Source organism: Pogona vitticeps, chromosome 14 (assembly GCF_051106095.1).
Source record: "Pogona vitticeps strain Pit_001003342236 chromosome 14, PviZW2.1, whole genome shotgun sequence".
Classification (NCBI taxonomy): Eukaryota; Metazoa; Chordata; class Lepidosauria; order Squamata; family Agamidae; genus Pogona; species Pogona vitticeps.
In genome coordinates, this window is record NC_135796.1 from 5,707,036 (window position 1) to 5,721,373 (window position 14,338).

The 14,338-nt window shown below is 46.3% G+C and overlaps 1 protein-coding gene across 2 annotated transcripts in view; it reads right to left on the minus strand.

The window, feature by feature from the left end:
• Positions 1 to 14,338, minus strand: part of SLC8B1 (solute carrier family 8 member B1) — a 35,243-nt gene that overhangs the window by 7,001 nt on the left and 13,904 nt on the right. For both annotated transcript variants that reach the window (XM_072983522.2, XM_072983519.2), the window contains exons 4-11: positions 11,127 to 11,179; positions 9,104 to 9,161; positions 7,155 to 7,260; positions 5,745 to 5,912; positions 5,061 to 5,168; positions 4,114 to 4,161; positions 3,386 to 3,516; positions 445 to 586 (exon numbers count right to left, since the gene is read on the minus strand). In XM_072983522.2, the coding sequence (XP_072839623.2) occupies positions 445 to 586; positions 3,386 to 3,516; positions 4,114 to 4,161; positions 5,061 to 5,168; positions 5,745 to 5,912; positions 7,155 to 7,260; positions 9,104 to 9,161; positions 11,127 to 11,179 (814 nt within the window). The remainder of the gene's footprint in view (positions 1 to 444; positions 587 to 3,385; positions 3,517 to 4,113; positions 4,162 to 5,060; positions 5,169 to 5,744; positions 5,913 to 7,154; positions 7,261 to 9,103; positions 9,162 to 11,126; positions 11,180 to 14,338) is intronic.

A 14,338-nucleotide genomic window follows, 5' to 3' on the forward strand; every position in this document is an offset into this window, starting at 1 on the left:
ACCTACGTGAGAGTTGGGGCACTGGATTCTTTCAGGATACAGAAACATGCCTTCTGCCAGTGGAAGGCACGTTATCGTATGTATTTAATCTGAAAAGTCCCGCCTGCAGCACTCCAAAAGGCCTCTTTTGGGCGCCCTCCCTGAACCTGCCCATGGCTGATCAATAGAGATCCTGTCCCAAATGTAGAATTACAATCCGAGATACCTCCAAAGGGGTGCAATTCGACCTAAATGTCACTTATCCCTCCACTTTCTATGGCAGAAGGGCTTCAAATAACCACAAAATATGCCTTTTTTTGGGGGGGGGGAGAGGTCTGCTGAGGTCCAAGCCATGGTGAGGGATGGGGAGCTGGTGTGACACACACCCCCCGAACCCTCTGCAGTTCTTTCCCTTCTGGACTGACACACAGGGATCAACGCAAGGGAGAAAAACTGGACACTTACAAGCACCGGACTTCAACGTGAGCGTGCAGACCAGGGGGCCGGTGATCAGGTGCAGGCAGTTGAGGGGCCGCTTCCAGTTTTGATCTTCCCGGTCAGGATCCACCACAGGGACCGTCAGCAGCAGCACAATCTCCACTGGCAGCTGAGGAGACATATCCGGGGAGGATTGGGGAGAGAAGGAGTAACCAGTCCAGCTGGCTCCCTCAACCCTTTGTAAGGAAATCAGCCTCCCAGGTCATTGTTTATTAGAATGCATGTTTCAAACACTGATCTGTATAGTTATGCACATGCCAAAGGATGTGAGCAACATTCAGCCATAAGATCTCCCCTCCTAACCCTCATAAAGGATTGCACATGATATAGAGAATAATAACAGTTACATGCCATCAAATCAATTCCATCATCTGGCAACCCTTCCCAAGGTTTTCTAGCTATGCAGTACTCAGATGCGGTTTATCACTCCCTTCCTCTGAGGTGCCCTGGGGCTCTGCAGCCTGCCCAAGGCTACACAGGCTGGCTTTTCTGCCCAGATGCACAGAGGGGGGAATCAAACTCCCAAACTCTGTCTCCGCAGTCAGATCCTTAAACCACGGAGTGATCCATACAGCAGACACTTTTTTCTCATTTTATTGTAAAACCCAGGGATTCATACTAATTAAACTTTAATCATGGGAGATGCATGGGGGATAACATGGAAGGACTGCTTGACACAGTGTGGAGGTTAACTGTGGAATTCACTGCCACAAGATGTAGTGATGGCTGACATCTCAAACTGCTTTGAAAGCCCAATTCAAGGAGGCAGAGTTCTCGTTGGCTACTAGTCAGGCTGGCCATATATCACCTCTAGTATCTGCTTGCCGCCATCAAAACAACAGTGCTCTATGACATCTTTAACAAGTTCTATCTGGCATAATCTTTCATGAGCATCTCCAACTTCTTCATAAAATAAGAGCTCCTCCCAAATAAATCTCGTTACTTGTAGAGAAGGCTTCCTGTGGCTGCCTTTGCTGCCACAAAACAACACAGTTATCTACTTGAAAACAACACCTCTGTGTAATGGTTGCTGGGGAAACATGAGATGGCAGGTGAAGTTATGTTCACACTAGTTATGGGCACAAATTAAGTCAGCCTGCTCTGACGAAACACAGGTGCTGCGTGTTCTCTTTCCCTCGGCTGGCTGGCCCACTTACAATCGGTTGTGGGCTGCCCAGGTTCCTCCGTGTCTGGTGGCTGTCCAGTCTGGGAAGAACCTGGGGCTTCTCTTCCCTGCCTCCTCTGGCAGCTGCCCATATCAGGGCTGCACAAGCAGAATCCTCATCTGAGTGGGTAGCTGCCAGGGGAGGAGGGCCTCGGCGGCCTGTGATGGATTGTAAGTGGGCCAGCTGACCAAGGGAACATGCAGGCCGCTCTGATTAAATTCATCAGCGCGGCCTGACTTAATTCATGTCCATTTCTAGTGTGAATACAACAGGGCTCCTGGTAGACAATGGCTTGGCTATTGTGGGAACATAAAATGATAGCACATAAAAAATGCTGGGTAGCTCAGTGCTTTAGGCATTCGGCTTCAGAGCCAGAGACTGACAGTTCGATTCCCCACTTGTGCCACCTTGACAGGGGCTGAACGTGATAATCCAGAGAGTCTCCGCCAGCTCTTCAGTCCTAAGATTATTATCTTTTAAGACATCTGGTCTGATCCAGCACACCTCCGCTTATATTCTTAGGTATTCTTAGCTACTGCAATACCTAGTAATTGCTATTTTTCAGCCATTTCCAGAAAATGGCGATGTTATCACCAAAACCAACATAGACATCCCACAAAACCTTAAAATAGTGAGGGAAGTGTCTACTGGTAACTTCTGTGCCAATTCTTGTGGGTCTCCAGAAACATCTCTGTCGTCACAAGAAAAGTGAAGTGGTCAGCGCACTGACTAGAGTCTTTGAGCGCCTCAGAAAAACTAAGTGTGGGAAAACTGGGCCTCAGACTCCTCTTTGCCGCCACCGGGCGTGTGGCAACCGTCTCTTTCAGCCATCGCTTTCCACACACCCCACAACAAGGCTATGGGTGGGCTGGACAAGACGAGAGTAGACAATGAGGGCGACTGTCACTGTGAGACATCCTGTGTGAGAGAGAAAAAAACATGCTACGGAGCAATAACTAAACTCACTTGATCAAGTTTTTACCTCAAAAGCAGAAATGTCATTTTTATTCTACTAGGGCACGTGGAGTGTAGACAACGGTTTGCCCATCAAAAAAAAAAAAATTGGTTTTGAAGAGAAGTGGAATCAACTGTGTCCCTTCATAAATATCTGTTCAAGATACTGTACTTATTTACTGGTTTGTTTGTGTGGGTTTGGGGCCTTTTGCTAAGGGGGTATGAAACCCCCAAATCAATGCTGAATAAGAAAAAGGTAACAGGTTATAATAGTAATAGTAGTAGTAATAGTAGTAGTAGTAGTAGTAGTAGTAGTAGTAGTAGTAGTAGTAGTAGTAATAGTAATAGTAATAATAATAATAATAATAATAATAATAATAATAATAATAATAATAATAATAACAACAACAACAACAACAACAACAACAACAACAACAACATTAAATTAAATTAAATTAAATTAAATTAAATTAAATTTTAAAAATCTGGAAAATGAGTCTTGACAGCTCACAGCCTTCAAAAACAGATCATTGTTTTGGGGTGAGGGCAAAACCACTCCTTGAAAATTTTCTTAAGGCCCCTGTAAATCAGAAGCCGCTTGACGACACACATCCACAACAGAGCAGGGATATGGCCTACCTTTGCAGGCCAGGTTCTGCATGGATTCCACAATAGAATTGTGAGTCCAAGGGGCCGCCATGTCCTTTTCCTGGTGCAGGTTAGGGTTCAAACACCCTCAGGATTTGCAAGGGAAGCCATTACCGATCCTGTGCAAGGGAAGACCTTACCTTGCAGGCCTTCAGCATCTTCCAGTAGCAGGGTTTCCGCCTCCACTTCCTGTAATCCAAAGGATTCAAGGAGTCGGTCAGGATCCGGAACGTGCTCTCCTCTGAGGGCAGCAAAGGTTGGTATTCCTCTCCTGTCGAGGAGAGAAAGGAAGTGAAAGCACCACAGAGGAGACTCTCTGGGACCCTCTCAGCTCACCCAACAAGGCATGCGAAGCGAAGGCAGGCAGAGCCCAGCTCTCCAACCATCCTTGGATTTCAGCTCCCATCAGCCTTTACTCTAGCCAAGACAAAGGTGCAGAATGCTGGGATCTGCAGTCCAACCAACCCACGGAAGGCTGTAATTCAGTCTCTCCCGATGCAGATGCATCAATGGCTGCCCAGAAATGCAAGGGCAGCGAACTTGTCTATATCAGGAGCTAAGGAGGATGTCCAAAGAGTCTGGGTCCAGTGCATAAGAAAGTATTGACCGGACATTTCAAATCAAACCAAGAGGAAAGCCCAAAGTAAAGCTGGATTTCATAAAAGTGGGGCCACTGCAGAGAAGGCCCTGCTCTGGGGTCCATGGCAGACCTCAGCTCTCAGGAAGACACTTCGTGGTACTCTCCCCCAAAGAGTCCCCCAAAATGGGGGGTGCTCAGGTAGGAAGATGTTCCTGGAAGAACCACTGCTTGCCCCAGGATCCAGGCTGTTCTCGAAGCAAGAACCGGGAGCTATTATATTCAACTCACCATAGTCCTCTCCTGAATCTGAGGGGAGCTCAGCATCTGTTGGAAGCTCTAAGGAAAGACAAGGAGAGGTGAGGTTGGCAAGATACGTAAACTGCCTCGGAGTTTGAAAAACCTGAGGGTCAAACACCTTTGGAGCGCACCAAAACATCTTCCGGCATTTGGAAATGTTATTCTACTGGTCAGTGGCCGTGCTGGCTGAAGGATTCTGGGAGATGGAGCCCCAAAATTCTCTTCCAAATTCTTCCACCTTGTACCATTCAAGCTATCATACTCCAGTGGTTTTAGGCATCTGGCTGTAGAGCCAGCGGTTGCAAGTTTGATTCCCCACCGTGTCTACTTGACAGAGGCTGGACTCAAGGATCCATAAGATCCTTTCCAGTGCTGAAGTTCTAAAATGATGATGACGGTGGTGATTTTATTATTCAAACACACCAGGTACAGTCAATCAAAAGTATAAAAGCATTGACAGGTATTATACAACAGATACAAGTTTTAAACAAAAAACTATGTATCTGTTAAGTATTAATGTAGTATATATACTGTTCCTAATATTGCTGTTTCTTTATAGCTCTGATTATCTTATTCCTGAAATCTGCAATTGCTTACAATATTGTGTGAAATTTATTGATATTATTCCCTAGGCCCCGGTGAATATGGGGACCAATGAAGTGCTTTTCATTCACAAGCGAGATATTTCAGTTGGTAGGACTCCGAATTTTGTTGTTTTCCAATGCTTTATTTTCAACTCTGTCATCCCCTGGAATTCTGGGAGCAGTAGTCCAAAAACATAAATCTGTGTAAGTCTAGGAGAAAGCATGTGCTCTCAGCTACACCCACTCCCAAACACACTGTCCTCATCTCTGGTGGTCTCCTCCCCAAAGTGCAACCTGGCGCCGGAAAGACAAAGATGGAAAGCCCAATGGCTTCTTCGTTCCTTCTTCCCTCACCTGGTTCTGTGGAACTGGGAGGGGCCAGCCTCTCCCTGCGCCGTCTCTTGTGGAGCCACGTTGAGATGACCACCGTCAGGACGTAGAAGATGTACAGCCCAAGGTAGCCTGCCAAGGAGAACATGTTACAGTCTCTCCCAGGCCTCCCTGGTTCCTATACACATTAAAGATTGAAGCTCTGGGAAAGGGTTATGTCCATGCAGGGAGTAGGCCATCTCCGCTTCAGAGAATGCAAAAAACTTCATCTTTCAGGAGGTTTTCCCCACCTGCCCCTTCCCAATCACACACACAAAGCAAAAAGCAAAGCATGCTGTTTATATGCTATCTCATAGCGCTTAAAACACTTTCTGAGCAATTTGCAATTTCCTTACGCAGGCTAAACATTGTACACACACCCAGTGTACTTGATTGACCAACCTCTGAAGGATGGAAGACTGAGTCAAACTCCAAGCTAGCTACGGATCGAACTCAGGTGGTGAGCAGAGTCTTCGCTGCAGGACTGCAGTTTAGCCACTGCACCACAAGGTTCATACACAGAGGCACGCATGCCCCAATATGCTCTGAACCAGCATGGCCAATGTTCAGGATGGCTGGAGTTATTCCTGACAACACCTGAAGGGTCACACGAACCCTTGGCCTGACGGGCCAAAGCATTTCTGCCTGTGGTCCAGAGACCTTACTTACTCAAGGCTTCTCCAAGGGTGACCTGCTCAAAATAGAGGGCCACAAAAGTCAGGAAGACCGCCACCATGTAGAAGACGGCATCTCGCAAGAAGGGCCTGGAGGCTGCTCTGAAGGGCCGCACCAGGGCGATACCACCGGCCACAATGGTGGTGACAAAGATGCCGGCACCTGAAGAAGAGGGCAGGCAGGATTACTCTCAGGTGAAGCAGACTGAATCTCTCTCTCTCTCTCTGTCACTCCTACTGACTCCTCCCTACACATAATCTAGGCATATTAGTTACTTTGGGCCAAATGATCTGGATCCAGTTGCGAGAGGAAGTGATTAATACTGAAACTAGGATTAGATTCATCTGTAAATTTCAATTTCTCCGTCTTCCAATTTTAAGTTCTTTCCGTCCCATTTCCATCATCGGTTATAACTTTTTTTAAAAAACTGTATTTTCCCCTGTATAAAATGACACTTTTTCCTAAAATTATTAGAGAAAAAATTGAGGGTCATTTTATACAGAGTAGTAAGGAGAGGGGAGGGATCAAAGCGCTTTGATCCCTGCTTTCCCTTCCACTTTTTGCAAAGAAAGTGAAAAGCGATTCCTGCTTTCCCTCTCCACTTTCTTGTGAGAAAACAGCTTTTTGCAAAGAAAGTGGAGGGGGAAGCACTTTCCTCGCAAGAAAGTGGAGGGGGGAAGCGATTCCTGCTTTCCCCCTCCACTTTCTTGAGAGGAAAGTGATTTCCCCCCTCCACTTCCTTTGCAAAAAGCTGCTTTCCCCCTCCACTTTTGCGAGGGGAAAGCAGCTTTTTGCAAAGAAAGTGGAGGGGAAAAGCACTTTCTTCCTAAGAAAGTGGAAATGGAAAGCAGGAATCAAAGTGCTTTGATACCTGCCTTCCCCCTCCACTTTCTTGCAAAGAAAGAAATCTTGGGTTAGAACAGTGGGGGGCATCTTATACATGGAAAAATATGGTAATTGCATGAAAATAAATTGATTGATTGGCATTGTATCCACCCCAACAGTGCAAAGCACTACTCTGGACAGTTTACAGCAAATTAATGAAACACATTCAATCCATTTTCATGTGCACTTCTGCAAACACTGTACCCATGTCTATTTTTATTTGCACAATTTCCCCTATCTTATGCATTTTTCTGTTGGAGAAGCATATTGCAAGATTTGGAGAAATGTGAATACCAACTGAGCGCATTAGGAAGTGCGAATCTGACACTCAAAAGGCAAACCAAAGGCCTCCCTGACCCTACCATAGAGAGGCTTATCTGATTACAAGAGAAAGGAGGAAGTTTTCCAGGGAGAAAGTGAAAGAACAGAAAGCGATCAATCAAAGGCTGAAAAAGGAAACAGGAGGAGGATCACAGGAGGCAGTCTGACTAAGAGTCCTACCAATTTGGATGGACATACCAAAAAGAGCGCCAATAGCAAGGCCAGCTGTCCGTGGGTCAGAGAAAGCCACCACTGCGCTGAAAACATCTGGGGCACCATTCCCGAAGGCCAGAAAGGTGACACCATGGAGGAGAGTGTTAAGGGAGAGAAAAAACACAGCAGGGCAGTTTTTAAGTAGGTGAGTGGCTTGATTCCACTGCTCTAGTGCCAAAGCTGGGGGGCAGAAGGGGAATTCCTGTTTGTACTACAATTCCCAGAATCCCTCAGGCACTGTAATCCAAACACTACCTCTTCCAGGTCCCATGTGGTGGACCCAACATTCACTAACCAAGCCTAGGCTCTATTTATTTAAAACATTTACAGCCTGCTCTATATTACAAGATCTCTGGGCAGGTTAAGAGAGCTGTACAGAACAATTTAAAAAACATAAAATCAATTCAAAATTAAAACAGTTTAAAACACATACAGTGGTGCCTTGCAAAACAGACACCTTGCGGGACGAAAAAACCGCAAGACGAATGGTTTTTTCGATCGCTACGGTGCCTCGCACGATGGCTTCTTCTATGGCCGTGTTTCGCAAGACGTTTTTTTCTCCCTGAGACTGATGCTTAGCAAGATGAGAAAAATTCATTTGTCTTGCGAGGTTCCCATAGGAATGCATTGCAATGCATTCCTATGGGACGCCGCTTTTCGCAAGACGATTTTTTCGCAAGATAGCGCTACTCGCGGAATGAATTACATTCATCTTGCGAGGCACCACTGTACAATTAAAATGTTAAAACCACTGCATTAAAATCTGTGCAGGCCAAGATCTCTAACCTCCTAAAGAACTAGTAAATAAGCATGTTTTGACATTGAACCAAAATGATGCCAATGTGGGCACCAATCAGATCTCCAAAAGGAGGACATTCTCCACTCGGGGTGCCAGAAAACCCTCCCCCAGGTCTCCCTATAATGAACCATACTCAATGGAGGGACCAAACCCCAACGGATCTCGGTGATCGGCAAGTTGATCTAGGGAGAGGCATTCCTTAAAACAGCCATTCTCCGTTGGGGACAGATGGCGCCCAAGGTGGGGCTGGCCCCCTGGAAGAGGGGGCCACAGACTGAAAACAATTCTTCACACATTACCCTCATAAGGTTCATTATATGATTTATAAAATCCTGATTCGGTCTGTATTTCTTTCATATTGAGTTTATGGCCATGGCAAAAAAAAAGTTCCACCTTAAAACATTTAAAATAGGTAGAATCAGCACCAGTGGGACAATGTCTCATTTAAGGTGGGCCTTGCCATTTGTGCTTTTTATAGAGATACAGTGGTGCCCCGCATAGCGGTGATAATCCGTTCCGAAAAAATTGTCAGTATGTGGATTCGTCACTATGCGGGGAAAAAAAAGCCCATAAGAACGCATTAAAACACATTTAATGCGTTCTTATGGGCACAAAACTCACCGCTATGCGGAAATCCTCCATGCGGCCACCATTTTCGCTGCCCGGTAAGCGAGGAATCCGGGCAGAAACACAGCGGGCGGCTATTTTCTTTACCCTGCGGCCATTTTGGAACCGCTGATCAGCTGTTTAAAAAAATCGCAATGTGAAAATCGGTAAGCGAAACACTTACCGATCATTGCAATGCGATGTTTTACGCATTAGCGATCGCAAAAACGTCACTATGCAGATTCGTCGTTAAACGGTGTGCTCATTAAGTGAGGCACCACTGTAATTAACTATAGAGTTCTTAAGCAAATCTGTCTCATGGATGAATTAGGAGTTACCACACAATTACACTGACCATACACTTTGATTAAAATGTTTTGGCCCTGGGTTCTAACACTCCACTCCCTCTTGTCCCTTCCAGGTCTCATTCTGCATTTGATACGGGATAACAGACACTCCCACAGGGAACTCCTCCTCCAACCCACACCTTTCCATTCCACACAGGGAAAAAAAATCCATGGAAGGATATTGCCACATTGTGGGCCAGCTTCAGCTTGGTAGAGATAGCAGACAAGTTAGGGCAGAAGCTAAAGGAGGGAAAAGAAAAGAGAACCAGTTGAAAAATTGTGTTATTCTGACTCCCCGTCTCTCAACTTCATATAGCCAATTCTCTCCTTCTTAGCTCAATTCTCTGATTTAAGAGCCAAGGCAGAGAACCTTCACCCTGTGGGCCCAGCACAGCCTGTAGGCTCAGCCCTTCAACTTACAAGCTTGGTTTAATATTATATCTGTTAAGCAAGAAGAGACCGTTGTTGCATGCCACTGAGCTCTGCTTTGCCAGCCTGTGAAACTGTTGCATGGAAACTGAACAGTGCTTTGCAGGCCAGAAAGGCGATGCACTGGTGAAAAGGGTTGAAAGAATAAGAATTGCACCGGCCTCCGCCCACTTTGCGTTGGTTCTGTTTGGGCCCTTCGTTTCAGCCACTGTGTTTGATGCTCTTCTGAAACTGATATTGAGCCCTGGGACCAAAACTGTTCCCCACCCCCCCACCCCTGATGGATAGAATGGAATGAACAAAAGCGAAGTAAACCCAACAAAGACAACAAAAAGAGCAATCATCACATTGGACCCTACAATATGAAATAAATTATCGACCGAATGCCTTGAATTTTAAGTTGGATGGAGAACATGGAAAGGAGACGACCTCACTGTGGAGCTGTGTGTCATGAGTGCAGCTGAAGACCTGGAACCAGAAGGGTTAACTGAGGCTGAGGAGAATGCTGAGCAATCTGAAACACCTGAATCGCCTCCAGATTCTCCTTCCTCAGCAGACAAGCTTCGGGCCAGGCTTCGGGGAAGACTTACGGCAAAAAGTTCAGAGGATCGCTCGAAGGCTGTCCACAGAAACATCTGTTCAAATAGCCCTGAGTACTGACAGTATGGAAAGGTTTCCAGCAGCTCAAGGAGCTGTTTTACTATAAAAAAACAGCTCCTAGTCAGCTAGAATTCCATGGAAGCAACAAGTCAAAACCTCTGGCTTGCATCCACGCTCCTACAACCTTGCATCGTGTTTCCTGAACTCCTGACTCTAGACTCAGACTTTGGACTGCGTTGTATGTTTGACTCTGGACTATGACCTTGGACTACATTCTGTGAGTTGGTTGGTAATTAGATATCGGCTTCGCATTCCTAGTATTCCTGACTTTGGACTGGCTTATCGGGTCTCGGCTGTTGTAACCCCTGGGAACGTGACAGTGTGCATCATGAGATGCTCTCCCTTCCATGTTCTCCGTGAAGCTGTGCTTCACGACATCTGAGCATTCAGCCTGGAGGCAGGCAGTACATCACGGCCTCTCCCAATTTGAAGAGACCCTTGTCCAGCAGGCCGAGGCAAAGCGGCAGTCCCGAAACCAGCAAAATCAGGGAGCTGGACAGGGGACAGATAGTCTTTGTCTTCAGTGTGGAAGGAATTGTCACTCTTGAATTGGCCTTTTCAACCACATTAGACGCTGTTCCAAGGCCTCTATTATTCAGAGCACGTGACCATAGTCTCTTGAGACTGAAGGATGCCTACTACAGTGCTTCATAGAACCATAGAATGATTGAGTTGGAAGGGGCCTAGAAGAGAATCAAGTTCAACCCCCTCTCGGTGCAAGAATCCAAATCAAAACACATCTTACAGATAGTTTTGATTCTCTTGAAAGCCTCCAGTGCTGGAGCGCTCCCCACCCCGATGTCACGGGTTGCATTGTCATACTGCTCTAACAGTTTAGATGTTTTTCCTGACAGTCAGCCCATTATATTGTGTCCTGAACTCTGGGATGATTGAGAACAGATCCTGCCCCTCCTCTGGATGACTAATTTCCAAGTACTTGATGTGCTTGTTCAAAACAGGGCAGACCGCCTCGTTCATGGTGATGGGCGGGTTTCATCTCCACCGCCAAACACTGTCCATAAACGCAGGATTTTGTTTTTGCCAAGCAACCATTTCCTATCTTACTGCTCTTTTTTAATATATAATGATGATCCAGAGCTCATCCGGGTTACTTACAACTTCTCGGCTGTCACTCCAAGAATAACAAAGAGGTAAAGCAACCAGAGAACCTGCAAGGAAACAAGAGAAGTCAGGGTGTCATGAAAACTGGGAAGAAATTTCCCCCAACACTGCCCCCAAAATCAGCTGTCCCTGCTAAAAGTCAAAAGTTAAAACTGACTTTGATAACTTATGATTATTTATTGCGAATGTTTACATCCTTTTATGTGTGTAGGTATACTTGAGTTGTAAACCTTCTTAATAAATAATCATGAGTTTTGCCAAGCAACCATTTCCTATCTCACTGATCTTTTTATATATAAAGTTCGATGATCCAGGGCTCATCCATATATATATATATATCAATCAGCATATCAGCTCTATCAGCATATGAATGTACATGCAGAGGCTTTTTCCATGGGGACAAATTCCCTGATCAATCCTATGCTGGTACAGATTCCATCTTGAGGTACATCGAGGATGAAGGGCATTTGGGCTTCCAGGCACTGTGGGGTGGCAAACACTATGAACCATCAACACAATCTCATACTGCCTAGGTATGGTAGGAATTAAAAAACTAAAATCATGGCCACTGGTCCCATCATCTCCTGGCAAACTGAAGGGGAAGATAGGGAGGCAGTGACAGATTTTACCTTCTCCAGAGGGTGACAGCAGCCATGAAATTAAAAGATGCCTGCTTCTTGGGAGGAAAGCGATGACAAACCTAGACAGCATCTTAAAAAGCAGAGACATCACCTTGCCGACAAAGGTCCACATAGTCAAAGGTATGGTTTTTCTAATAGTGATGTATGAAAGTGAGAGCTGGACCATAAAGAAGGCGGACCACTGAAGAATTTATGCCTTTGAATTGTGGTGCTGGAGGAGGCTCTTGAGAGTCCCCTGCACTGCAAGGAGAGCAAACCTATGCATTTTGAAGGAAATCAACCCCAAGTGGTCACTGGAAGGACAGATCCTGAAACTGAGGGTCCAATGCTTTGGCCATCTCATGAGAAGAGAAGACTCCTTGGAAAAGACCCTGATGTTGGAAAAGAGTGAAGGCAAGAGGAGAAGGGGATGACAGAGGATGAGATGGTTGGACAGGGTCACCGAAGCGACCAACATGAATTTGACCCAACTCTGGGAGGCAGTGGAAGACAGGAGGGCCTGGCATGCTCTGGTCCATGGGGTCACGAAGAGTCGGACATGATTTAACGACTAAACAATAACCACATGGTAGGAACTGAAGTCCAGCAGCTCCTCCCCCTCCAACCCTTAGTGGATGTGCAAGCCCTTTCACTTTGAGTTAAAGGTGTAAAAGGCAATGGCCTTTCGACACCAACACTGAATGGCAACCTTTCTGCTCCTTGCTGCTTTTTGCCTTGACCCAACATATATCCTGAAACCGCAGCATCTTCACTTCCTCCTTCCAGAAAAGATGGTTCCTCTTACAAGAGTAAAAAGAGACCATCCCTTACAAATAACAGGAAGTGCTCCTTCATACCAGCGCCTACTTAACACTGGAATTCACAGCCACAAGATGTAGCAAAGGCTGCCCATCTCAACACCTTCCGAAGGGAAGCGGACGTGTTTGTGGAGGGTTAGAGGCATCAGGGCAGCTTTGTCTCCAACACCACCACGATCAGACGCAAGATCTGTCTCTACATCAGTTGCTGTGGGAAATGAGGGGCAGGGCACCTAGGCCTCCAGGCCCTACTGGGGGCTACCTTGAGTCCATAACGCTGGACCAGACAGGGTTTCGTTGGCTCCTGTGTGGCTCCTCTTCCGCTTGCCTGACCCAACTACTTTCCCACATCTCTATTCCATGAGCTTTTCTCCTCAGGATGTGGTGTCTGGTTGCTCAAAACTTTCCCACCACCACATCATGTTTCTAGACCCTATGGTACATGCTGGGGGAGGATGGCAGCCGGGCCCTGGAAAAATAACCTGCACATGTGGGTGCAGCCTGTCCTGCATCCCTTAAGCTGCCTCACTATTCTCTAGCTTTGTTGTTGCTGTTTAGTCGTTAAGTTGTGTCTGACTCTTCGTGACCCCATGGACCAGAACACGCCAGGCCCTCCTGTCTTCCACTGCCTCCTGGAGTTGGGTCAAATTCATGCTGGTCGCTTCGATGACACTGTCCATCCATCTCGTCCTCTGTCGTCCCCTTCTCCTCTTGCCTTCACACTTTCTCAACATCAGGGTCTTTTCCAGGGAGTCCTCTCTTCTCATGAGATGGCCAAAGGATTGGAGCCTCAGCTTCAGGATCTGTCCTTCCAGTGAGCACTCAGAGTTGATTTCCTTCAGAATGGATAGGTTTGTTCTCCTTGCAGTCCAGGGGACTCTCAAGAGTCTCCTCCAGCACCATAATTCAAAAGCATCAATTCTTCAGTGGTCAGCCTTCTTTATAGTCCAGCTCTCACTTCCATACATCACTACTGGAAAAACCATAGCTTTGACTATGCGGACTTTTGTTGTCAAGGTGATGCCTCTGCTTTTTAAGATGCTGTCGAGGTTTGTCCTCTCTGGCTTTACCGTTTAACTAATGATGGGAGACAACAAAGCGAAAAGGTACCCAACCCACGCCTCCTTCTCAAGCCCCCTAGCCACTTCCAGCTATCGGCAGATCATAAACCCTGTCCTACACTCCTAAACAAGAATGTGGCTTGTGAGTGATGACCAACACCAATCCACTGCAGGAGCTTCAATAAACATTAACTGCCAATGAGGATGATGATATCTCAGGCAGTAAGGCGGTATCAAGAGAGGTGAAGGATGCAGCCTGGTTGGCCTCTGCATGTGAAATGAGGAGGTGCCATTTTATTCTTTACCTCAGGCAGCAAAATGTCTTGGGCCAGTCCTAAGACCAGCCCACCAAGCCCAGCTCCTTCAGGTGGCTGGGAAGCAATACAGAAGAACACTGCACATGTACAACACCCTGGGAGCAATTCAGTGCTCATGGCTCTCTCCTGTGGAATCCTGAGACTTATAGTTTCCATTCTAGACCCTTTTTTTGTTCACTCCTTGTTCTGTACGGCATCTGAGAAGCCGAAGTCCCTCCTCCCTAAATGACAAATCCAGGCACAGCCCTGGTAGTTAAAAGGGGTATCCGACGGCTATAACTGTGCAGATGCGCTCATACAGCCTCCAGTACCGGAAGCAAAACAAAACTATCCCGACTTACCATATTTTTCCATGTATAAGACTATACTTTTGTCTAAAATCTTTAGACT